Source organism: Gekko japonicus, unplaced genomic scaffold (assembly GCF_001447785.1).
Source record: "Gekko japonicus isolate JY-2015 unplaced genomic scaffold, Gekko_japonicus_V1.1 scaffold3578, whole genome shotgun sequence".
Classification (NCBI taxonomy): domain Eukaryota; kingdom Metazoa; phylum Chordata; class Lepidosauria; order Squamata; family Gekkonidae; genus Gekko; species Gekko japonicus.
Window position 1 is genome coordinate 28,949 of NW_015167645.1, and position 26,765 is coordinate 55,713.

The 26,765-nt window shown below is 44.8% G+C and overlaps 1 protein-coding gene across 1 annotated transcript in view; it reads left to right on the forward strand.

Moving 5' to 3' along the window:
- The window catches only part of JAG2 (jagged 2), a gene marked incomplete at its 5' end in the record, with an annotated part of 73,981 nt that overhangs the window by 14,347 nt on the left and 32,869 nt on the right, over nucleotides 1-26,765 (forward strand). Inside the window, 7 exons of the mRNA XM_015414080.1 lie at nucleotides 15,469-15,599; nucleotides 16,179-16,298; nucleotides 18,333-18,446; nucleotides 21,766-21,879; nucleotides 23,276-23,389; nucleotides 23,854-23,900; nucleotides 25,499-25,672. Of these exons, the coding sequence (XP_015269566.1) occupies nucleotides 15,469-15,599; nucleotides 16,179-16,298; nucleotides 18,333-18,446; nucleotides 21,766-21,879; nucleotides 23,276-23,389; nucleotides 23,854-23,900; nucleotides 25,499-25,672 (814 nt within the window). The remainder of the gene's footprint in view (nucleotides 1-15,468; nucleotides 15,600-16,178; nucleotides 16,299-18,332; nucleotides 18,447-21,765; nucleotides 21,880-23,275; nucleotides 23,390-23,853; nucleotides 23,901-25,498; nucleotides 25,673-26,765) is intronic.

Sequence of the window (26,765 nt, forward strand, 5' to 3'; positions counted from 1 at the left end):
CAGGCAGACTTTCTTTCCCCCTTTCCCACCCTCCTTTCCCTCCCTCCCCGTGCAATGTTCCTGTCCAACCCAGGGCTGCATTTTCAAATGTATGCTCACCAGGGGTCATTTCGTAGAAAAAGAGGTGCAGGAGCTCATATGCCACACCCCCTGACATCACCAGAAGTGTGTCAGAAGGCAACACCCACCGCTCAGGCTCCACTGGACTGTTTTGGATTGCTATTGGGGGGGGGGCGTGCAGATCTGTCCTCGCAGAGGAGGGAGAGCTTGAACCTGAATAAAATTTGGTCTTAAAGGTGCCACTGGACTGTTTTGGACCGGAGGGCTGGGGGGAGATCTGCAACGTACCTGGCTGCTTCTTGCTCTGACTGAGGGCTGCTGGGAGCAGGAGGTGGGGCTTGTTGCATGTGCCCGCCCCCTGGGCTCTTTACTGCCGGAGCTGCGTTCCTGTGCGCTCCTGCAGGAAATGACCCCTGATGCTCACTTAAGTGGGGGGAGTAATCTGTGAAGTGGCCTATGAACTTATTTCTTGCTCTTCCCTACGTCCCCTATTCCCTATGGTCTACTTTGCCCCATTCTTATAGATATGTCGTCCTATCTCCCTTCCTTTTTCCCATTGTGTTTCCCCGCTCCTTCTCTCTCCTTGTACCTGGCAGGGTGGGTGTCTAAGGGTAGGGGAAGAGGGGCAAACTTCCTCAGCCCTTCCCATCCAGAGAAGGAATGAATTTCTCAGCATTTTCCTGGGGCTTTCTTGGTGCTTCTGCAGAGCTTCTCCAAAACTTCCTCGGCTCCCCAAGACTTCCTCAGAGTTTGTAAGCAGCAGGCTTTGCCGGTTGCACTCGAGCCACAGCAACGCATGCACCTTCATCAAACCCAGGAAGTTTTGGAAAGCCAAGCCATGCAGCGGTGAAGATTTGCTTCATCCAGCAATGAAAAGCCAGGGAGACCAGGACAAGAAGGCGAGGCGAGAAACTCTAATCCTGACACAGGAGGAGGTCAAAGGGGCCACGAGACACGGGCAGATTTTTTTGTTTTCTTTTGTTTTGCCTGATCCCGACTTCCCAAGACAGCCTGTCTGGAGTCCATAGGTAGGGGAGCTTGTTTGTTTCGTTGGATCCCTTTCATTAACAAATGGGTGAGTTAGGCATGGGGGTGGGCAGGTTGATTGACTGCAGGTGGTTGATGCTTCTTTAATGAAGTGGGTTTGGGGTGTGTGTGAAATTTGCTTGCCTGAGAGGGAATTGGTTGCTGTAGGCTGGGAGACAAAGATTGGAGCTGAGACAAATCCCACTCCCCCCTGACCCACAAGCTTTCCCCCCTGCTGTGTTTAAACTTTTCTTTGCAAATTTTAACAAACTGTCTCTATGCCTTTGCTGTTCCTGAATGGTGGGATGCCACGGTATTTATCCCCAGATGGAGACTGGCAATCCTAGCGGAGATGGGGGATGGTCACAAGCGTAAATGGCTTTCCAGGATTCCTGGAGGGGAGGCTCCATCAGTGGCTACTAGACACGTTGACTTGGGAGCCTCCACATTCAGAGGCAGTCAGCCTGTGGATCCCAGTGCTGGGAGGCAACATAAGGAGAAGGGCTTGGCCCCTGTGCCCTGTTTGTTTGGCTCTTTGTATGAAACAGGATGCTGGATTTGATGGATCTCTGGTGAAATCTAAGAGTGCTTTCCTGAAACCCCAGTGATTTCATTTTTATTGGACATTTTTAAAGGTATCGAGCGTGTCCAGAATGCCAGCTTAGTTTCCTTATAGTTTGAAATGAATGGGGAACTGATACTGATAGCTGTTGCATTTTCTCCCAGCTGTACTTACATGAAGTTTTAAATTATGAGATACGTAGTTTTCTGATCCATGTATGTGAAAAGTTGTTCTGTTACAAGTAGACACTACCTTATCTGTGGGATCTTTTCTGTAACATTAAATATCTGAAATGTCCTGCTTATGAAATCCCCAAATGTTTCTGCTTTTTTTATTTTAAAAAATTGTGAATTCCGTTCCCTCTTTTAAGGGATTTTTCTGAGGGTTTTCTGCTGTTGTGTCTGTGGAGGAGATGTTAACTAGTGAAAAAGAGGTTTAACTTTGCAAGAGGAAGGCATACAAAATAAACTGGCATGGCTACCCACAGCACATCCATGAGATACCAAGAGGGGTGCTTAATTATTTGAAACTGTGGCTGAAGGACAGCTATTATAAATCCATTGTTTAGTGCACTCTGGCCCCCATGGAATCATATCACTGGAGTCTTTTTGTAGTTAACGTGTAAATCTTTTATTAAAACAATAGAAACAACAAGACTTTGCCTTATGGAAGGATATACAAAAAGTAAGCAACCTTCATCCCTGGAGACATTTTGTCTCAAGGTTCTTATTATATACTTGAAATTCATAGGATTGGTTTTACTTTCTAGCCACCTTCTTGCAAAGACATGTTGTGAAATGTAATGATGGAGTGTGTTGAAGGAAGGAACTTTGTAGTTCTATTTAAAAGAAGAAGAAGCCGCTCTTAGGCTTCTTGACCGGAAGGGAAAGGCTTCCTTAACCTTCTTTCTTCTCAGACCAGTTGTCTGCTCATGCTACTTTGAATACAGGAAAGGCGGAGGAGGCAGCAGCAGCTGGCTTGCTGGAGACCAGGGGCTTGTCTGGGTCTTTCATCTCATGCAAAGAAGGACTTTGTTATATACATGCTCCCTCTGTCATCTGAGAGTCAGGACCATTCATATTTATATTTCATGTTTGTAAGTTTTGTATGTTTGTGAATGGAAATTTAAAGAAAATATATTTAAAAATGTAGGCCCGCTCACAACTTTAAGGCTAGTAGGTCTTTTGGCTCATGAGGTAGAATTTCTGCTCACAAGATGACACGGCTTAGAGGGAACATTGCTTATGCCATGGAATCATAAAAGTATGGGAAACTACTCCCAATTTTGGGGAAAGAAGAAAAAAGCATCCGTATTTTCCCATTTGTACCGTTTCCTCTGTTTCTTTTTTTAAATAAAAAACATAATTGAATTCGGCTCTCCAAAGATTGTGGGATGCCAACTGAAGTTTGAATATGTAGGTTGAATATTAGTCCTGTGAATGTGCAGCTCTGCAGCTGAGCAGTTAAAATTCCTAGATCTAGAACTGTACTCCCATCCAAAGCAGTACACCCAAGAACGCTCGCCCATTGTATTGAAATTGAAAAGCTGCATAAGTGTGCAAATGGGGGAACTAGAGAAGGGGGGAAACAAGGAAAGATAGAGAGCCAGGGAAGAACAGTACTACAGCAAGTCATTAAAATGTGGAATTTGCTGCCAGAGGGTATTGTGATGGCTACAGGTTTAGACAGTTTTCATGGAGGGTAGGTCTATCAGTGGCTACTAGCCATGGTGACTACAAGGCTATTTTTGGGCAGGAACGCACAGGAACGGAGTTCCGGCTGGCTCCCAAGTTGGCCACGCCCAGCAGGAACTCATTAGCATAATAGGCCACACCCAACAGCAGAAACTCATTCGGATTGGCTACAATTAGGGGTGTGTGGCCTAACATGCAATAAGTTCTGGGTTTTGACAACAAACAAGGTAAAGAGAATAAGAAGCAAAAGGTGGGTGTGGCTGGATGACCACACTTCTGGTAACATGGGGGTGTGGCCTAATATGTGAATGAGCTGTGTTGTCAGGGGTGTGGCCTAATATGCTAATGAGTTCCTGCTGTTGGGTATGGCCTATTATGCTAATGAGTTCCTGCTGGGCTTTTTCTACAAAAAAAGCACTGGGTGACTATAAAGTGAACCTCCACATTCAGAGGCAGTAAAACTCTGAATACGCTAGTACATACCAGGAGACAACATCAGGGGAAAGGCTTTGTCCTCTATGACCTGTTAACGGGCCCTCCAGAGGAACTGCTTGGCCAGTATCTGACACACAATGCTGAACTAGATGGACCACTGGTCTGATCCAGCAAGGTGGTTCTTATGTTCTTACTCCCTTCTCTTTTTCACTCTAAGTTATGCATTCTGTCTGAGTATGTTCAGAACAAATGCTCTGGAACAGAGAGGGATTGAATTAACTGAACGGATCTTTAGTAATACCACCCTTCACTGAATTAAATATCTGTTGAAGCTTCCGCTGCAAAAACTTCAGGGTTTGTGCAGGTGTTTTGCATTAATACAACAATGCTCCAAACATTCTATTTAAGTGGTTGTCAGGTGGGAGGTCTAGTATGACAGAGACCCTTTTATGTTAGTGTCTAAACGGATTACAGTGCCTGTGTACGTGCCAGCTCAAGCTGTTCAGGGCAGTGTGCGATCTCTGTGCATATTGCATGCGAGTTCACTTGAATGAACAGGACATCTCAGACTAGAGTTGTCGAGTTAAAAACGGGTTGCAGGCCTGACTTTCCGATTGCTTATAGCAGTCCCCTTAGTTTGGAGCTTTTAAACTGGGGGGCAGACCAATGTTTCTTCTATTTTTTCCTCCCCTACTGGATGCCTCCCTCGTTTTTTCTCTCCCTTCTCAAATTATTGAGGGTGGTATAGCCTCAATTTGCAGCAGTGCACACCAGCTGACGCTTCTGAGGTTAGTTGCAGCCCTTTAAAAATGTTTAAAATTTTTAAAAAACATTTTCAGAAGGAAATCGTGTGGGGCTGGCCCTTTAAGGAAGGGGGCAGAGCCCCCGGCAGCACCAATGTAGCTACAGGCTAGCTGGGGACAGGACTCTCCACCAATGTTCCCTCTAAGCTGTGGAGTCTTGTGAGCAAAAATTCTACTTTGTGAGCTACGGGCCTTAAAGTTGTGAGCGAGCGATTTGGGGGACTGCATAAATCAGTTTGCTCGGGAGCCGTCCTTCCTGAGCTAAGACAAAAATCTGTGAGCTGGAGGCTAAAAAACTGAGCTAGCTCACACTAACTCAGCTTAGAGGGAACACTGCTCTCCACTACCAGTGGGCAACAGGCAAGCCTTTTACCACTTGAAGATGGACAGTAGGGCCCTGATCTGCCTTGTGGGCCACTCAGCTCAATTGGATGGTGTCAATTGGACATAATTTGTTTGGATGGTGGCAAAAAGATTGATCGAATGTTGGGCAATGTGGTACTTTCTCTAGTTTCTGGTAACTCCGCTTTGAAGTGCAGTAGTTTTGTTGCTTTCCATTGCAGACAGCATTAAAGTACTTGTTACACAACTATCAAGGTCATATAATGGAATTCTTATTACAAAATGTTGAAAGCCAGTTTCTCTCATTTTGGGGAAATGAAATGCTTATCAAACCTAAACTTATTTTACTGTGTTAGCAACTTAAAAGTACTCATTTATAAGTTAGCACTGACTGGCTTAAGAAAATTAACAGTGCCGTCCTAAGCAGAGTTAAAACATATCTATAAGCTCACTGTAACAATACTTAAGGTGGCACCGTTGAAGGAGAGAGGGGGAAAAAATAGAAGTTGGAAATAAAGAACATTACTTTTGTAGAAAACAAAAAGTCTGCTTTGTGCCTGTTTCTGTTAATAGGACAGGGTTGTGTATTTGGATATCAAGTTGAATATAATAACGTGTTCTTCAATAGTATATTATCATCTTCAAGTAGACTTGCCAGCCCCCAGGTCTTCTGCCCACTGTGGACCAGCTGGCCAGCAGGGGAAACCCTGCCCCTAAACAGGGACATTGCTGTGCAACGTTCCCGATGAGATGATGTAGGGTTGCCAAGTCAATTTTTCTTACCGGCGGGGGAGCCTTGCCGGGCTCCGGGAGCCGTCCGTCGACATGTGCGCGCGCCGCCAGCACATCACCAGAAGTGACACGCGATGTCGATCACATTGAGGCCGTGGCCCCGATAGTCGGAGGGAAAACCATAGAGTTTTCCCTCCTGCGATCGGGGCCACGTCCCCAACGTGATCGATGTGGTTGCATCACCTTTGGGGGGTGGAGTTCCCCCCGGGGCCCGATTCTGCGGGGGGGGGATCGGGCCTCCAAAGCGGGGGGTTACCCACCACCCACCCCCACTTGGCAGCACTATGATGATGTCACCTGATAGTGACATCATTGCATCAGAAAAGCTCTGATATTTGGGCAAACAATGGTTTGAGGGCGAAAAAACTATGGTTTTGCCCAAATACCAGCGTGTCCCCGCCCCCCATATTTCCCCGCCAGAGTGACGAGGGGACTTGGTAACCCTATTTTCAAGTGACAGAATTCCTCACACTTAAGCAATACAAAACATAGCATATGTCTACACTTTGCAAAAGAATTATCGTTATCAAATGCTACAGATTCTTACATGAAAATCTTCATACCACACGTTTTGAGTGAGTAAAGCCTTCTTTGAAAGAACATTTCACATTCAATGAGAGAGAGTGTTTCACCGTAGTTATATTGCTCTCCAAAGGTTGTCAGTAAAACTGAAAAGTGCTTGGAAAGGAACAGAAAGGTGTGTATTCATCTTCTTCGTGGTCTCTGTGCTTCACACCAATGGGATTTTTTTGGACCATTTTTTCTTTTCTATGATGTAGTTTGCTCCTGTCATTAGGATACTTAATGCTTCCTACCCCACTAGCCTTTTCCTGTCTCAAATGTTTTGGCTAAAGTTTCCGTTGGAAGCTGTGCGTACATGAGTTTTCTTTTGTCAGGATAGCTGTTTTTAAATAAGATAAGATCCTTTAGAAATATGGGGCGCATAGTTATGGTTTCTGCTCTTGCAGGATGTGTTCACCACTATGTGTTCACCACTATGGAATGAAACGGTGGGACGTGTTTTTAGTTTCCCTTATTAAGCCTGTATCCCAATTTTTTGTTAGTCTTGCAGGCTGCAGTTTTATGAACTGTCAGTCAAAAGACGGGGAACGTTGACTTTTTGGATGAATGCATATATGCACACTTACTCAGTGTATGTATGGAAAATTGGATACCCTGTGTGTGAACCCATTGGGTGCCCCTCATTGTCAATTGCTATCTGTTTTCAGCTTTGAGGAGTGGAAAAGCTTCGTATTCTGGGAGAACAGGGGCTTCATATATCCCTCATGTCTAAAAGTCACATGGATGCAGCTCTCCCTGCACAGTACCACCTCAGAATTAGGGCTGCCAAGTCTCGTTGAATCGCGGCGGGGGATCGTCATTCTTTACAGGAGCTCTGCCGCGGGGGGACGGCAACAGGCGTTGCACCACCGTCGCCAGGATGTGACGCTACGCGTCGCTCTGGCAACGGGGCTGTTTGGAGTCCCGTTGCCAGAGCGATGCGTAGCGTCACATCCTGGCGACGGCGGTGCAACGCCTGTTGCCGTCCCCCATGGCAGAGCTCCTGTAAAGAATGACGATTCCCCCGCCGCGATTCAACGAGACTTGGCAGCCCTACTCAGAATACAGATGGTGATTCGTGCATGTAAAAAACCCAAAAACCCTATGTGTGTAGAAATCTTCCATGTTGGGGAAGAAGAATGTGGCTATAGTTTTTACGGTTACATATTAATGTTCCACAGTTCTTGATATAGTTGACCATTCAAACATGAGGTCCCATCTGCATTCTGAGGTGGTGCAATCCAGAAGGGACTGTTAACCTAATTCCTTTTCTGAACATGTAGACCTGTAAGAGATGATGGCTGCTGGTGGGTAGAGGGAGGCTTGCAATATATTGCCTGCTTGTTTGCTCTGGGACAAGTAACAATGGAATCTTGAAAGAGAGCGAGCATGTGTTCCTGCTGGCTTTTAGCCTGGCCTTATTCAGTGCCTTATTACATTAGAATTACCCCATTTTCCTAATGGGCAGAAATGGGGTTGCCAGCACTGTGTCAGCAAATGCTGGGGGATTTTAAGAATGGTGGCTGGGGGAGGGTGCAGTTTCAAGAGGATGAGATGTCATTTTCGGGTGACACTCTAGGGATCTCCCAGTTTCTCTATAGTCTTTACCACAGATATTTGAGCAAATTCCTAGAACTACATCTTACCATTTTCCCCCTTCCTATCAATTTCTTGAAGGTGGGGGATTAGGACTGATGGCAGGGTTCACCAGCTGTGGGTGAGCAAATTGCAAGCCTAGACAGAGGCTATGTCCCTTTAGCAGTTACTTGATGGGCAGAAGCTAGCAGTTAGTCTCTCCCCATTGCAGAGAGGAAATACTTGACCTGTTTTATGCGTTTTGTACCTGTTGAAGGCTTGGAAACTGCCTTTAAAAAGTAAGATGGTAGCCGGCACCAAAATGGTGCAGTGTTCTGTCTTGCAGTACCTGCCATTTTAATGTGGTTCAGCTAAAGTTAAGAAAAACAGGAATGGACACTGGTATGGTAGAAATCTGGAAACAATAAACTCATTGTACTCCTTGTACCCTACCAGACCCCTTATCTATGAACCTGTCCAGGGGTGGTTGCAGGAGTGAACTCAGAAGGGCAAAAAGCTAAGCTTGAATGACTTCATGGTTCACCATACTATCGTTTATAGGGGTCTTAATAAACATTTTGGCAGCATTTATTTTGCTGTGCATTAGAACCAACCCTGTTAATTTGATTTAATGATGAGATTTTCCTGTCTGCCTCATTTGCTTGGAATCCATCATGATGAACGTCTTAGCTGTGCTGTTGAACTCACATTTTCTTCCAAGTATCAAGCACGCTTCTTTGAGCATTTCCCCTCTTCACTATGTTTTAGGAATGCATGGTGATCTCTATCAGCCATTTCCAAAACGGAAGTGGAACTAAAGCTGTTCTGGCACCTACTAATCCTGAATGTGGTCTAACTTCCTGTTTTGCGGGAAATCGTAATTTACCCTTCCTTGTAAAATGTGAAAATGGATCCGTTTACTGCACATAACCTCTTGACTTGTAAACAGTGTGTTTCTTTGGGTGGGTGCCACCTTGCAGAAATGATTAACTGGCAGTAGAAAGAAATGTTAGCTTCTGTGTTAAACCTTGTTTTTGAACAGTTTTAGCTAGTATAGTAATCCTTCTTAATAGGAATGACAGTAGCCATTAGAGGTCATTGTGTGGACACTAGCAGATGTGTGTACACCTTTTTCAGAAAGACAGCATGACCTATTCTAGTAGCAAAATTTAAAATAGATATTGCATACTGCCGCTAACCTACTTATGTAATAGAAATGTTCCCATGTGTGTGGTGTAGCCAGGAGATCCTACAGTTGTCTGGCTGTCAGAAGTTCTAGCTCTTTAGTGTTATTCAGGGTGCACCATGAGGAGGCGAGCTAGAATTGTATCTGTCACAGGAATGTGAGAGTCATGCTTTCCAGGGAGATGTGATGGAGCTCTTTGAACTCTCCCCAGCTGCGACTGAGTAAATTGAAAATTTAGATATTCGTATTTAGGGAAATCAGTCTGCATACATGTTGTATCAACTTGGTTACATATTTTATATTATTATATACTTCCTGTGTGTAACTCTGCCATACAATACATAAATAAATAGAAATGTAACTTTGAATATTCAGCTTGATATTATTTTTGCTTTGTAAAAAGTGGTTTCGTCTGGTAGAATCACAGCTGTACCCAGAGTTTTAAAAATCTAATTTTTAAATCGGGTTTGTGGGCTTTTTTTTAACAAAAAAGCAAAACCACCAGCAACACACATATAAATGCCAAATGCGTTCTGAAATGGTCTTAACGCAGAATAGATTTTGATAGGGGCAGTGAACTCAGCATCCCCTCCCCTATAATGCATATAGGTTGTGGGCTATTGGCTGTGGCAATATACTGTGGCAATGCACCCTCTAAGCTGTGGAGTCTGGTGAGCAAAAATTCTACTTTGTGAGCTACTGGCATTAAAGTTGTGAGTGAGCGATTTTGGCTGCTGCATAAATCAGTTTGCTTTGGAGTCATCCTTCCGGAGCTAAAACAAAAATGTGTGAGCCGGAGGCTACAAAACTGTGAGCACTGGTTGTGGTAACATAAAACTATGGATAATAGTTAACCAAGCATATGATAAAGCCTACCATTTATATTACGTATGTGAGTGTTCAAAATGCTTTATGTACAGTCTTGGTAATCCTTGTATACCACCATCCACATTGTGGGACGGTGGAACTGAGAGAGGAAGGAAAAGGATTACCTAGTAGTAAGTTCATAGCTGAGGTGGCACTTAAATAAGGGACTTTCTGGCTTGCACTCTTAGGCACTGAACGAATGGATTCTCTCTTGATGCATGAGCACATTGGGGGGGGAGGAAGTATTAAGCTCCAACTCCAAGTAATTTGCAAAGCACAGAAAGGGAGAGCTGGTTAAAGCTATGGGAGCATGCCCAAGCTCTCATTTCTGCCTGATGACCGGCTTGTGCCACCTGCCCACTTCATCTGTGCGCATGTATATGGGAAGGGGAACTCTGATCTCCATTGGGTTCTTTCACATGTAGGTACTATATCTGGAGGGCATCATGCCCCAAGTTTTGTCCCTCTCAAGCATTCCTTCTTGTCTTTAGCTTGCCATGAACATTGTCACCATGAGGTTTCAGACCTGTAAGATGAACGGATATGATTCTGTAGCTTGGAGCGGTTATGTTTCATACCGTTCAGCAATCATTTGGATCCGGGGGGGGGGGAACATGGTGCCTGTGGGTGGCACAGTGCCCATCAGCACTTTTCTTGGCACCTGCCAAGTGTTTCTAAAAAGTGGAGAGAGCAGGCAGGATTCTGCCCAGCGAGGCTCCTGGTTGGCCACTGGAAACTTCATTGGCTGTACAAATTTTTTTTTTAAATTGGTTTGGCAGCAGCTGCCACCGAGCACAAGGATCTTCACTGTGTGACTGAAAGTAAGCCGCGGCAGCCATTTTGTGGGTGTCCCCACCTCCTGTGGCAGCCATTCTGTGGCTGCACCCACCACGCTGTGTCAAAATTCTAAAGGTGCCTGTGAGCTCAAAAAGGTGGGGGGGGCCAGTTAGTTGCTTACATATGTCTGACACACCACATAGGCATACGACAGGGGAAGGGTAGCACTGAACTCTTTGAAGGCACTTTTGAACCTGCCACCACTCAGAATCCTGATCCATAAGAACATAAGTGAAGAGAATGTTGGATCAGGCCAATGGCGCATCCAGTCCAACACTCTGTCACACAGTGGCCAAAAATACCAGGTGCCATCAGGAGGTCCAGTAGTGGGGCCAGGACACTAGAAGCCCTCCCACTGGTGCCTCCCCCAAGCAATACAGTGCCTCCCCAAGAATACAGGGCATCACTTGCCCCAGACCGAGAGTTCCTATCTATAACTTGTGGCTGTGATGGACCTCTGTGATGGACCTCTGCTTCGAATGTTTATCCGATTCCCTTTTGAAGCCGTCCATGCTTGTAGCCGCTTCCACCTCCTGTGGCAGTGAATTCCATGTGTTAATCACTCTTTGGGTGAAGAAGTACTTCCTTTTATCCAGGCAAATGGCCACTTGCCACAGACTTGGGTATGCCATTGTTTACTAGCACTCAGCGAATTTGTCGAAAAAAGGAAATCCAATGAACCCATGTAGAAACAGCACAGCAGGGAACTGCCTTAGTGCCAGGGAAGATGTGTATGAATGGTCCAATTGGGCAAGCTGTATCAGTGCTCTCACCCTCTCAGGCAGCAGAACACAATCTCTTTAAAAAAACTTATTTTGAACTTTTTGACGGAATACAGAATAAAGAAAAGGGATAAAGGAAAAGAATAAAGTAAAATTACCAAAACATAGTCTAAAGGGCATTTTTGACAAATATAAAGGACAATCCTTGATTCAAATACTTGAATTTTTAGGAAAATTATATAACCTTATAACTTTAAAAACCACTATAACAATCTACTCAACATTCTACCATTTTCTCATGATAGGATAAAAATATTAATATATTATCAGTCTTCAGTTATATGATAAACCATTAATAACCTCATACAAATTTGTGTATAATTTTAAAATAAGTTTGTTGTCATAAGAATCATACGAAAGAAAGCATCTTTAATATTTCATACTGAAACCGTCATATGGTGTAAACCATTCAACTGCACGACTACAGATATTGGTTGTAGTAATCATAGAAAACTCTCCAGTTGTCTTCAAAGTTGTCTTTCAGTCTCTGATTAATGAAGTTTGTCAGTTTTGCCATTAACAGCATATTCTTGCATTTTATCTATCCAATTCTCAAGAGCTGGACAATCTTTGATTTTCCATTTTGCTTCAATTACTACTCTTGCTGCAGTTAATATATATCTAAGCAATTCATCTATAGTTCCGTCTGTGTTCCGCAGAACACAATCTTGATTGGCTCAGGTGGCCATTTGGGGATCATTTGTGGGAACAACCATTTGACCACTTGCAGTTTGTTTAAAGCATTTTAGCCAGGGGTGGACTGGGAAGTTAGCTTGGCTTGATATAGGCCATTTTGAATGGCTCCCGTTGCACAAAAAGCTAGTGATGCAAGGCTGCAGAACTCGGTGCCAAAAATGGGCATTGGCTCATTCCTGACCTCCTGTAAACTAGGGGCAGTGTAGAGGGAGGTGATTGGTGGATATCCATCATTGGTGAACTGATGTCCATGAGAGTTGCCACTGAAGGGTCGAGCTAACTGGCCTACGGAGTACTGGTAATGTTGCTGCAGCTTGGCTCTGCTGCTTCTTGCCACCAGGGGCTCACTAGAGGAGCAGCCCATCGGGAAATTTCCCTGTAAGTCACACGGCCACGCCACCCCTCTGATTGTAGCAATGGCTATAAAGTTTATCGTGGCAATTTGATTCTGTCTGAGTTTCTCAGTACTGAAGGCAGGACTTTCTGAAGACATTAGTTCTTGATTTTGTATTCTTCTCCCCACTCCCCCACTCCCCGGTGAACATTTGTGCTTTGAACTTTGTTTCCAGCATTCACACATGCAGGACCATGTACAAATGTGATCTAATTGTCACAAACACCTAATAGTACAGGTTGTGCAGAAGAAGGGTGTGTTGATCTCTGCGTGGGTAGACCCCCACATGTGTGCTAAATCCACTGCCTCTGTACCATGGGGTTGTGGGGCTGGCTAGTACAAACCTGTTCACATCCTTCATACAGTGATGGAATGTTTGGATAGGGCTATTCAAACACCAGCAAATAAAATCTATAAGCCTGTGAATTCTTATCGAGAAGCAAGCCCTGCTGAGTTGGAGCTGGTGACTTCAGTCTTCTCATTCTGCAGTCTCTCCGGGAAGTAGCACTTCTGGAGATGCTGAACTTTTTTACTGCCTGTTTTCAGACACATGAAAACCTTTCTGCGTCCCTCTTTCTACTGCCCTTTCTAGTTAGAAGGAAATTCTGTAGTATCAGCAACTGTCCTAGGTGAATAGTCAAACCACAGGTGAAGTTAATACAGCCAGAGCGCTTTTGTCTTCTGCAAGCACCTAGCAACCTCTGTTTACCCATACTCTAATTATCCAAATGAACCCTCTGTCCCTTGAAACACCTCGATAGTTGAGCTTGCACTGCACTATCTTTACAGCCTGCATGGGATCGAGTGGAATTTCTAAGCTTTGGAGACGTCACATGCTTATTTGTTTACCTGGTTCCTGGACAGAGTCTGCAGGTAGCAGAATCCAAAAACAAAAGCCACATAATACGATACTTTTTTAAAAATGAAGGCCAGCCCAAGTAACGCACAGGTATTATGTGACGTTTGTGTTCCATTTCTGGAGAAATTTAGCCGTTGGGCTGTAAGCAAGTGCTGTGTGCATAGGTGGATAATTTTGCATGTAGGTAAAAAAAATGTAAATGGGTTCCGTTTTAAAAGCTCTGTAACCTGCTTTGTTCTGCCGAGTTAATAGCTTTGGTGTTGGCAGAGAAATTCTTGGTAATAATCCCTCCTTCTCAAATGGGAATCCCCCCCCCCCTCCAATGAACTGTGATTCTCCTACGACTCATCCCGGGTGGCTTTCAATGTTCCATTCATCTTCTGAATTTCATAGTCATAAAGACGTGGAGCCTAACTAGACGTTATGGTACCCCCATGTCCACCACAGGGAAGTTCTGGCAATAGTTTAAAGCAAGGATTTTTGTCGTCAAAAATGCCATTGGGGGGTGGGGGGGGAGCTGATCCTGAAAGCCATCCCTGATGAGGCCACAGCTGATTGAAGACCCAGGTGGGTCTCCTCAAGGAGACGTGAAAATGGCACATGGGGAGAGAGAGACAGAAGTCCTAGTCGCAGCAGAGGAGAAGAGGTGATGCTTGTTAGGCAATAAGGGAGCAGCCAGGGTGGGGATGGGAGTGGAGATCATTTGGGAAGCACCAATTCTGCCCTCTGCTGTTTCCAGAGTTCCCATCTCTTCCGCTGCGGGCCCCCCCCCAGGTATTTTCAAGCCTCTTCAGCCAGGTAAAGACTGCCTGGGTCTCTGCCTAGCCAAGGCTTCATCAGGTTGGCTTTCAGGATCAGACCCCCTGCAGCCTTTTTGAAATAAGAAAATCCCAGCCTTCAGATAGCTCCATGGCCCTATGATGGACGTGAGAATGCTGTAACATCGAGTTAGGCTCTTGGAAAGAACCTTAGAGATCATGTAGTCTAAATGCCCGTGGAGTGTAGGAATGCAAAACTGCCCTTTCCCAACAGGTGGCTGTTCACCCTCTGCTTAAAGACAGCCCTCCACCTCCTGAGGGAGTCTGTTCTAAAATAAATGACCCAGGCGCTTCCAAGTCACTTACTGCAGGATTGCCAGCAATTCTCATGAAATAAATGTCCAATCTTTAATTGAGACTCAGCAGGATGTTGTTTAAGGTAAAGGTTTCCCTTGCTCGAAAACCAGTCGAATCTGGCTCTAGGGATGCGGTGCTCATCTCCGTTTCCAAGCCAAAGAGCCAGCGCTGTCCAAAGACATTTCCGTGGTCATGTGGCCGGCATGACTAAACACCGAGGCGCACAGAACTCTGTTACCTTCCCACTGAAGTGGTACCTATTTATCTACTTGCAATTTCTTGCTTTCGAACTGCTAGGTTGGCAGGAGCTGGAACTAGAGACGGGAGCTCACTCCATCATGCAGCACACTTGGGTCTCGAACTGCTGAACTACCGACCTTCTGGTCTGCAGTTCAGCATCTTAACCACTTGAGCCACTGCAGCCCCTTATAGGATGTTGTTTAGCAGGTGATAAAATATCTCTGTGCCATGAAATGTTTCAACTGCCCATTTCCACGCACGGTGCCTTTATGAAAGAGGCAGGGCATTTCCAGGCCTGTCAGGAACCCTACAGCACCATGATGCACCAGTGAAGTTGGGGTTTTTTAATGCAAGTTAAAAAAATTTATATTCCGATTTCCAATGTATCTGTTTCTTGTATTCTCATGGTTACGGAAGTGAATGTTTTTGTCTCCATCAGGGTCGTTATTCCCTTGAGAAATAGCAGTTTCGTTGTGAATCTTTTGCAGAATGTGGCTAGCACATAGCGATGTGCAGATCTTGAAAAGGGGGAGCTCCGGCGTTCTTCCGCGCTGACCGATAAATAGATGTGATGCCCTGAGTATGTCTGCTATGTATAATTGGCCCTCCTATTGCTAACACTTAACATGCACTTACCCATAGGTGTAATTATGGCTGGCAAGGACAGTTCTGTGACGAGTGTGTCCCCTACCCAGGCTGTGCCCACGGGAGCTGCAGTGACCCCTGGGAGTGCAAATGCGAAACCAACTGGGGTGGGCTGCTGTGCAACAAAGGTACTGAACTCTCATTCATAGCATACCTGAAACCTCATTACTAACCCGTCACAGAGAAGCGGTTGTTTATGCAACTGTGTGTTTACTACTAACACAGCATCTGTTTTCTTGACTTCCTTGTGCCACATTCCTACTTAAAGGCAGCAGGCGAAATCTTTGAGTTTGAAAGATGACAATGCAAAAGCACTGGTTGCTATGCGATGGGTTAAAAAAAACAACCCCAAAGAGCCATAGCACAGTGGGAAGAAACAATTAACGTAGTTATATTGCCCCTACGCTGCACCCTATCTATACCTTGTGGCTAATAGCCACTGATGGACCTCTGCTCCATATGCTTATCTAATTCCCTTTTGAAGCCGTCCATGCTTGTAGCCGCCACCACTTCCTGTGGCAGTGAATTCCAAGTGTTAATCACTCTTTGGGTGAAGAAGGACTTCCTTTTATCCGTTCTAACCCGACCGCTCAGCAATTTCATGGAGTGCCCAGGAGTTCTTGTATTGTGAGAAAGGGAGAAAAGGAGAAAAGGACTTATCAAATGATTATCTTATCAAATGATTCCCCCCCCTCTTTCTATTCTAGATTTAAACTATTGTGGAAATCACCATCCATGTGTGAATGGTGGAACCTGCATGAATACAGAACCAGATGAATACAGCTGTGCTTGCCAAGATGGTTACTCTGGAAAGAACTGTGAAATTGGTACTAAGAGATTTTATTTATTTACTGTGTTTATACTACTGCCACCTCTTTCTGTTGGACTGCTCAGTTACTGTATGCCCTGCTTTTTAAAAATGGGAAGCTATGGTAGCTACACATTTGGGACATCCCTTAACAGTTTCAGAGATGCCCCCACCAGTGTTCCCTCTAAGCTGAGTTAGTGTGAGCTAGATCACAGTTTTTAAGCCTCCGGCTCACACATTTTTGTCTTAGCTCAGGAAGGATGGCTCCAGAGCAAACTAATTTATGCAGCAGCCAAATCGCTTGCTCACAGCTTTAATGCCAGTAGCTCACAAAGTAGAATTTTTGCTCACAAGACTTCACAGCTTAGAGGGAGCATTGGCCCCCACCATTCTCATATCTCACCACCTTTAGTGATACGGAGGGGGGGGGAGAAGAGGATTTTCTTTACCTTCAGTAAGTTTGCTTGTAGAGAAACCAGCCTCCCAGAATACCTTATAGAATTATAGAATTGAAAGGGACCTCCAGGGTCACCTAGCCCAACCCCTGCACAATGCAGGAAATTCACAAATACCTCCCCTCCATGCCCCCAGTGACCACTGTTCCACGCCCAGAAGATGACAGAAAACCTCCAGAATCTCCAGCCAAATTGGGCTGGAGAAAAATTGCTTCCTGGCCCCAAAGTGGCGATCAGCATTTGCCTGGGCATGTAAGAAAGGGCCACAAGAACTAAGCACTGAGGCAACCCTTCCTGCCCTCCCTTCTCATAATCTGCCTAAGTTCACACAATCAGCATCGCTGACAGATGGCCATCTAGCCATTATACAGGGAGTGATTCCTATACACAGTCTTAGTGGTTTGCAACTGGGGGAATTAATGCATTTTGCCAGTACTACCCTGGTGACTACCTCAAAGGCAGCTAAATTTTCGTATTTAGATTACTGTCTTCTTGGGACCCCATTGCAAAGCAACAAGACATCATGTCATTTTGTTCATTAAGCCTACCTTTCGTCAAGGAACTCGGGTCAGTAGACATCATGATCTTCCCCCACTCCTGTTTGATCATCAGTTGTAGGGGGGTAGGTTTGACTGAGAGATTGGCCTGAAGGTCGCCGGCTGAGCTTCGTGGCAGAGTCGGGTTGTGAATGAATTCATTTTTTAGATATTTATAACTTTGTGAGGGAGGGAGGCTTAGACATGATGGCTGCGGTCACACACACACTTTCAGTGCACGTTGAGTGTACTTTCCAACTGGATCTTGCCAGTTCACACAGTAAAATCCAGTTAGAAAGTGCACTGAAAGTATGTTGAAAGTGGATTATTTCGTGTGTGTGGCCGCAGCCAATGACTGGCCCAAGGTCACCCCACAGGCTAGCATGGCGCAGCATGGAGAGCATAAGAACATAAGAGATGCCAATGTTGGATCAGGCCAAAGGCCCATCCAGTCCAACACTCTGTATCACCCAGTGACCAGAAATACCAGTGCCATCAGGAGGTCCACCAGTGGGGCCAGGACATTAGAAGCCCTCCCACTGTTGACCCCCCCCCAAGCACCAAGAAGACAGAGCATCACTTGCCCCAGAGCCCCTATCTATACCTTGTGGCTGATAGCCACTGATGGACCTCTGCTCCATATGCTTATCTAATTCCCATTTGAAGCTGTCCATGCTTGTAGCCGCCACCACTTCCTGTGGCAGTGAATTCCAAGTGTTAATCACTCTTTGGGTGACTAAGTACTTCCTTTTATCCGTTCTAACCCGACCTAACAAAACATGGACTTCCCAGTCCTGATATGAAACTCTTAACACACTACATGAGCAGTGGCTTATGTACCTCCCAGAATCCTGGCAGTTGATTCCAACTCTGTGATTCCAACTCTGTGAGTCTAAGATCAGAGGGATGCATTGCTGAATCTGCAGGGTATTACCAAGTAGACTCGCCGTACATCAAGCCCCCTAAAGCGTCTCAGGAAGGAATGTGTACAGAATAATAGTGCTAAACCTAGACACAAGTGCTGTTGTCTCTGCTAAAAGAACACTGTATTTTCTCCATTAGCTGAGCATGCTTGCGTATCAAATCCTTGTGCTAATGGTGGAACCTGCCATGAGATTTCATCAGGATTCAAATGCCAGTGTCCAGCGGGATGGAGCGGACCAACATGTGCTATTGGTAGGTAACAGCTTATTCCTCAAGGTAGTGTGGGTTTTGTGTTGTCGATGCAATAAATTGTTCATGTATTGCACTAGATCGGTGTTCTCTATAGTATTGCCTTTATAAAAATGTATAGATCTTAGTTGAATGTTCGTGAAATGCGGCTGCATCACAGTTCTTGCTCTTGTCTGGTGTCAGGTTTCTCCCTGATCAGACAAACTTTCAGTTGTGTGAAATTCAGTTTGTTGACTGAATTTGCATACATTTACACCCCAAAACAGCACTTTTGAAGGAAGAACCATACTCTATTTTTAGATGATTGATAGATGCGTGCTTGTCAGGAACATTTCAGTTCCATACAGTTTTGCTTAGCCTTCATCATGACCTCTGTAGTGCCTTGTTTTTTATTACTTGCTACATGGGTTTTATGTGTATTTTAGTTTCAGCTGCAATTATTTTACAGTAACATTAACTGTTAGCCGTCCTGGTGGCCCTCATTAGGCAGAAAGGTAGCATACATATTTTGTTGTTGTTCAGTCGTACACTCGAGTCCGACTCTTCGCGACCCCATGGACCAGCTCCCACCAGGCCCCCCTGTCTTCCGCCATCCTCTGAAGTTTGCTCAATTTCATGTTCGTTGCATCTATGACACTGTCTAACCATCTCATCCTTTGCCGTCCCCGTCTTCTTTGACCTTCAATCTTTTTTGTATTTTGTAGATAATAGTAATTTGAGATTATATCTAAAGGTCGGTCTACGCATTACTTTTTTGGCAAGTTGGGTTGGAGTTCCGTGGACTCGACTTCCGTTCTCTGCAGCCACATAGCAGCTGTGTTTTAAAAACAAATACTCCTCATACAGCTCCAATTTTATGCAAATAACTTCTGGCTAGGGATGCTTTAGCTAGGGGAAATGGCAAGGAGCGGAAGGCAGTTCCACGCCTCATTTACAAGCTGGATCCGGCTCCTACTGTTTTTTAAAATGACATTCCCTGTAGCTGCTGTGAGGCTGTGGGGAAAGCGGGGAACTCCAACCCACCTTGCCAAAAGAAGTACTGTGTCATTTGATCCTAAGCGTAGTCACAAGCAGTATTCCCTCTAAGCTGAGTTAGTGTGAGCTAGCTCACAGGTTTTTAGCCTCTGGCTCACACATTTCTGTCTCAGCTCAGGAAGGATGGCTCCAGAGCAAACTAATTCATGCAGTAGCCAAATCGCTCGCTCACAACTTTAATGCCAGTAGCTCACAAAGTAGAATTTTTGCTCACAAGACTCCACAGCTTAGAGGGAGCATAGGTCACAAGTGCTAACTAGAAAATTATGGCAAAAAGCAGTGGTCTTGCCTTTTCCACGTAAGTCACATGTATGTGGTGAGAAAAGCTTTGCTACAAGATTGCTCTAGGCGGTAGAGTTTTAAGGGTGGCAGTATACCCACCTACGCTCTCTCTCCTGAGAGCCTTAACCTGTATTACTTGACAAGTGGTTTTGCTGTCAAAGTATTGTATTTTGCCTGTCAAGTCACAGCTGACATGGTTTTCAAGGCAAGAGCAATTTAGAGGTGGTTCGCCATTGCCTGCCTCTGCATAGTGACCCTGGTCTTCCTTGGTGGCCTCCCATCCAAATACTGACCAGGGCCGACCCTGCTTAAGCTTCTGAGGTCTGATGAGATCAGGCTAACCTGGGCTATCCAGGTCAGGGCCTCAGAGTATATTATGAAGACTTATTGCTAAGTCCTTTTCCTTTCACCTAGTTTTATCTAGTAAGTCTTGTGACTCCAGCCCTGCTCAAAAATGTTTCTTCCCCAGTGGGCTAGTTTAAAAAAAAAAACAACAACGACAGGTATGCAAAGTTCTTAATTTTGAACCAGGCAACATTGTGTTCCTTAATCAAGCCAGAGCTGCAGTCGTCCTTTTGGAATTTACCAGCTACGTAAATTAGGCACTAACTGGTTTAATAGGAGCAGCTGAACTTGTTTACTCCTAACAGGCGCATGTGAAATTGCATTATGCGCTTCTGCTCCTTGGTTAAACGGCTTATGCCGTGCTGCTGTGTTCTCCCAGGCTCTTGTCTCAGCTGGGATTTCTAAACGTTTTGTAACATCACGTAAGAGCTACTACTACAAAGGAAGGAAGGGAGTGTAGGTAATACTGAAGCTTGATTTGGAAGATGTCTTCACACTTGGCTGAGCGGTTACTGAATGAGGTCTGGAGTTGCCTGCATTTTGAAGGCTGCTTTCTACATTAAGGTAAAGGTTCCCTTGCTCGAAAGCCAGGGTTGCGGTGCTCATCTCCATTTCAAAGCCGAAGAGCCAGCGCTGTCCGAAGACGTTTCCGTGGTCATGTAGCCGGCATGACTAAACACCAAGGCGCACAGAACGCTGTTACCTTCCCACTGAAGTGGTACCTATTTATCTACTTGCAATGTCTTGCTTTTGAACTGCTAGGTTGGCAGGAGCTGGAACTAGAGACGGGAGCTCACTCCATCTTGCGGCACACTCGGGTCTCGAACTGCTGAACTACTGACCTTCCACAGCCTGCAGTTCAGTGTCTTAACCACTTGAGCCACCGCAGCTCCATGCTTTCTACATTACATGACTTTAAATGTCACAGGATTATTCCTGCAACTTCTCCTCCGTAAACCCATAGCCAGAATGTTTACTGCATAAGAACATAAGAGACGCCAATGTTGGATCAGGCCAAGGCCCATCCAGTCCAACACTCTGTGTCACACAGTGGCCAAAAATACCAGGTGCCATCAGGAGATCCATCAGTGGGGCCAGGACATTAGAAGCCCTCCCACTGTTGACCCCACCAAGCACCAAAAAGACAGAGCATCACTTGCCCCAGAGCCCCTATCTATACCTTGTGGCTAACAGCCACTGATGGACCTCTGCTCCATATGCTTATCTAATCCCTTTTGAAGCCGTCCATGCTTGTAGCTGCCACCACTTCCTGTGGCAGTGAATTCCATGTGTTAATCACTCTTTGGGTGAAGAAGTACTTCCTTTTATCCGTTCTAACCCGACCGCTCAGCAATTTCATTGAGTGCCCACGAGTTCTTGTATTGTTCTTGTATTGCAAGAGTCTACTTAGCATAGTTGCTCTACATAAGAGATTTTAAGTAGGCATGCATATAACCTCAAACACTCTCTTTTTGATGCGGGGATACTTTGGGACAGAAACCTAATGCCCTTATATCAGAATCTGGAATAATGGCTTTCAGAATGGTCCATATGGTTTGATGGCATCTTCCCTCTAGAAGTGTGTGGCTAGGTCCTCTCTGCCTTAAAAAAAGTCTGTATATGGTCTCAAGTCACCTCAGACCCTCTTTCCCTTCCCCAGATATTGACGAATGTGCATCTAACCCTTGCGCCAGAGGCGGAACTTGTGTTGATCGCATTAATGGGTTTGAATGTATATGTCCACAGCAGTGGATTGGGTCAACCTGTCAGCTTGGTAAGTCTGGACACTTGAAGGTGACTTGACAAGATTATTTGGGGGGTGGGTGGGGTTTAGATTTGCTTAAATGATTGAAACGTCAGTAAAATGAATGTAGGTGGTCAATTTCATGTCTTAATTGCTAAATTTCAACACTTGAATTCTCCCAAGAGTTGATTTAAACTAGTCGCAACACTACCTCCGAGTTCCAAGGCTCTGTCCTCTCTGCAGTGTGAAGCCTTCTCCCCTGCCCTGATGCGTACCTGAGCAGCGGATGATGATACCTCTGGCATGATAGTAACAGTAATGTGCTTAACTCTGGGGTGCCTGTTAACAAGGGCTGTTCTGTGCTGTTCAGTCACTACACCTTGTTGTGGTGTATGTTTTGGCTCGGGTCGCTCGGGTGTGCTCTGTTCTTGCATCTTGCTTGACCCATATATCTCTCCCCCCAGTGGTGTGTGCATGAAATATCTAGGTAGTCCCTGCAGATGAGTGGCCAAGGGCTACATTTTGCTAACCTTTGAAACTCCCTCCCCCCAAAATGGGGGACAGTGCATGATTAAGCACTCTCTCTAGACCAGAAAAGTGGCATGTTTGTTCCACGGATCTGTCAGAACATGAGCAATAAATGTGTATTACCCCTTGACAGGTGAAGCTACATATATACAGTTTTGGCTTGCAAGCAACAACCAAGAGGCAAATTTGTAACATGGATGAGTTATTTTATCTTACAGTGCACTGTGCTATAGCAAAGATGCACACACACACCCTCCATTGTGGTGTAGTGGTTAAGAGTGTCAGACTGGTATCTGGAAGACCCAGGTTGGAATCCCCACTCATGCCGCTGGAGCATGCTGGGTGAACTTGTGCTGGTCACTCTTTCTCAGCCTAACCTACCTCACAGGGTTGTTGTGAGGATAAAATGGAGGACAGGAGAACGACATAAGCCGCTTTGGGTCCCCACTGGGGTGAAAGGCGGGGTATAAATTAAATGAATAAATAGCCCTTCTCCAAAAACAGTGCATTTCCTACCATTTTTACGTGTATTCCTAAACCTTGTTGGATATATCGTAGATCTGTGTTAAACCCCCTTAAGGGCCACAGTGACCACTCACAGTTCTCTAAACTAATACTGAATTGTCCCTGCAGCAAAATAAGAGACTGCCAGCTTGTTCAAATAACCTGTGTGGGCTACGTCAAACCGGAACCTTTGATTCTTGAGTCTTGCTTATAAGGGGAGAGGATGCTGCATGCTGAAAATATCAGCAGCTTTGCATCAGAGTTGTCAGTGGGTCCCTCCTCTTGTGAGCAACTGCGTGGCTGATATTTGGAAAAGCTTTGCTTTGGTGCAAGGGCCAGCCTATTGCTGGGGTTTGTTCTTCACTCTCTGCTTTTCTTTTCTCTTCTTTCACAGATGCTAATGAGTGTGAAGGGAAACCCTGTCTTAATGCTCATTCTTGCAAAAATCTTATTGGTGGATATTACTGTGACTGCATTCCAGGATGGAAAGGACTAAATTGTCACATCAGTCAGTATTTAATCTTTAGTATCTGCCTTTGACCCTAAAAAGAGCTTTTTTTTTACTCATAGACTAAATCAGAGCGTTATTCTGTGATTCCTATCTCCTCTTTCAACCTCTGAACCATCACAATCTTCTCAAAGCACCATTTTATGCTGCCTCCTTTAGCAGTTATTTCCTTGCATCAAAAGCCTTAGCTTTCAGTTTGTGGAATGAACTAACTGGACATGACTAAAATCTGGCCTTGGAAGACATTGCTCAGATGTATCTACCACTTGGTCACTTTTCTCTTGCATTTCAGCTGAAATAGAAGTAGCGTTTTCGGTTCTCTCAAACTTGTATTGTGAACCCTTCTGGAAAACATCAGACTGATCACTGATATGTTGAACTTAAGACACTCCTTGCTTTCACTCTGTTCAGTATGGCTTCGGGGTTTTCTGCGATTTTTAATGCCTTACGTATTTGTTCCATAGATATTAATGATTGTCGTGGACAGTGTCAAAATGGAGGGACTTGTAAGGTAAGACCGACTATTTAATGTCCACTTTTTATTTCGAAAACTCTGAATGACAGCTGCAAAGTAAGAGGCTACTAGATGGCAAATGTAAGGGAAGGGTAGCAGACAGGCAATTATCTCCTATTCTGATTATTAAAATTACTTTAATATTAAAATATTTCTGAGCCACCTTTCCAGCCAACTCAGGGTCCCCAAGGTGAGGAACATTAGAACAAGCTTCAAAGTACATATAATATGTAAAGCAATTAAAACAGATGCAAGTGAGGGTCAGTGATGGAACACAGAACACAAAAGTCTTTACCCATTAGTGGAAGACACTGAGGGGGGGGGGGTTGAATCTCTCTCCCAGGAGGGAAATCTATACTTTGTGGGTTGCCTACCTATCTAGCCTCATATTACAGGCTTGAAGACCAGAGTATTCAAGTGCATTCATACGGGAACGTGGATCTAATCCAGATCAGTTCCGCCACCTACCAAAGTGGCTGCCAAAGAACAGCTTAATGGGCTGGATGCTTTCAAGTAACATATTTGACCTGCATTCTTCTGTGAGAGCACTCGTTGATAGGTAATGTTTTGGGAGAAAACTTTCAAAACAATACCTGAGGTCCATTTTTGAGCCTTTCTAGGCGTCAGACTGGAAGAATTCTGAGCCACCCCAAAAAAACCTGAAAATATGTTTTAGAATCACCTGATTCAGCAGCAGTTTCTTCTGTTAACATTTGCCTAAGGATTTGATTGGGGGGGGGGGATGTGAAATTGGTGAGCTACTCTATATCTTTTCTGCAATATCAGCAGTTATACCAAAAGATTGGGAGGCATCTATAGAAACAACTGCCTTTCTTTAAAAAGCCTCCAGTAGATCTGAAGTTTGAGCTAAAAGGCTACAGTTAGCTAAACATAGATTATACTCGAAACAGTGGATTTAAGATTGCGTAAGAGAAAGTATCTGATACAGTGTGTGGGTAACACATTTGAATGTATGATCAGTTTCCCTTTTGCCATGCACTTGGTCTTTCAGAAGGCTCTTATGCCTCCTTATTGTAGGTTATTAAAAAAGCAAAGTCGTCATTGCATAGAGCTAGCTAGAGCAGCTTGTTAAAGGCAGAGAGTAGGCAGGAAGTCACTTTTCAGAGTGAGGAGAATAGGGCAGGAGAAGGCCCCAAGGAGGCAGGTGACATTCGTGGGTCTAGATGAAAAGCTGCATGAGACCGAGGCCTCAGGCTTTTACAGCTGATAGACTCTACAGAACAACACAAGTAAGCTCAAGTTTAATTCAGGCGAAGTTGTCAGTGACTCGGTCCAGATCATCAGATCTCAGAAACTAAGCAAGGTTAGTATTTGGATGGGAGACCACCAAGGAAGTCCAGGGTTACTACGCAGAGGCAGCCTCTGAACATCTCTTGCCTTGAAAAACCCTATGGGGGTCACCATAAATTGGCTGTGACTTGATTGCATTTTGCACCATCAAATTGTCAGTGGGCTTGCTTTAAAAAAAACCAAAGGAAAACAAATGGGTATTAGATTTTTTTGACATCGGGGGAAAATTTTCATGAGTCTCTTTGCAATAAGGACATATCTTTCAACTTTTCCTTTTCTTTTAGGATGAGGTGAATGGCTATCGTTGCTTATGCCACCGCGGCTTCACTGGAAAGAACTGTGAAATGGAAGCTGATGAATGCATGAGCAACCCGTGTCATAATGGAGGACGCTGTGAGGATCTGGTCAATGGATTCCATTGCGTGTGCCCGCAGGGCTTTTCGGGAGAATTCTGTGAGGTGAAGGCTGCTTTGGAATTGTTGTTTATAGCTGTGGTGACTGAGTTCTGGAAAGGAACTCATCCCCTGTTTACACTGGAGCAAGTCAAGGCTGCTGTCTTGTGGATTAATGGAGCAGTTAACTTAATACTCCATCTGAACAAGCAATTTGTTGGCCAGTGGAAGGGGCTATGGCTCAGTGGAAGAGCCTCTGCTTTGCAAGCAGAAGGTCCTGGGTTCAATCCCGGCATCTCCAGTTTACTAGGCAGTAGGTGATGAGAAAGACCTCTAACAGAGACTGTGGAGAGCCCCTGCTAGTCTGATAGGCAGCCCTACCCTTGATGAATTGATGGACTGATTCAGTATAAGGTAGCTTTGTATTTGTTCTTGTGTAAAGTCAGAGTTTTAGCTGAAAATTCCAGCTATATAGTACGGGAAACATGCACGTTATACCTTTTAAGGAGCCCTTGTTATGGCCTGTAGATTGCATTCCAACATAGCCAGAGAGAATCACCAGAAATATGCACATGTGCATGTTTTCTAGGGATGTGTGTGCACAAAACTATTCCCCCCATTATGATCCAGGAATAGGTAGTCTAGTTTTTATCATTCCCGGCTGGTTTTCTCCATTTCTGAGTTTCATTGCGGGGGAAGCAAGTTCCTCATTAGAGGTATTAACTTCCCTGTGACATCATCCTGCACTAGGTAGGAACAGACTGCAGTGATTGATGGCAGGAGGTCTGTTAACAAGAGCCAGTTCCAAGCTGCAAACTAGGGTCCAATCTGCATTGGTATTTCCCACCGTTGTGCCAATATCCCACATCAGTCTCACAAATTTCTGTCTGCATTTCACGCCGCATCCACTCTCCGATTGTTTCATCTCCACATCGGGCGTCTGCATCATTTTATTGCCATTTAGTGATGACTCTGAGGTCACTACGGCATCTCACCGCCTTATCTGAATGTGGCTTTAAGGTGGTACAACTGTTCCTCCGTACCATCAAGCCCCACTGTGACCAAAAAACAGACAACTGGAGCTGAATTCTCCCCCCCCCCCCCAATTTTTTCCCTGGAGATACGCAAATTGTCAAAAAGGAAGCAAGTTAGATAAACA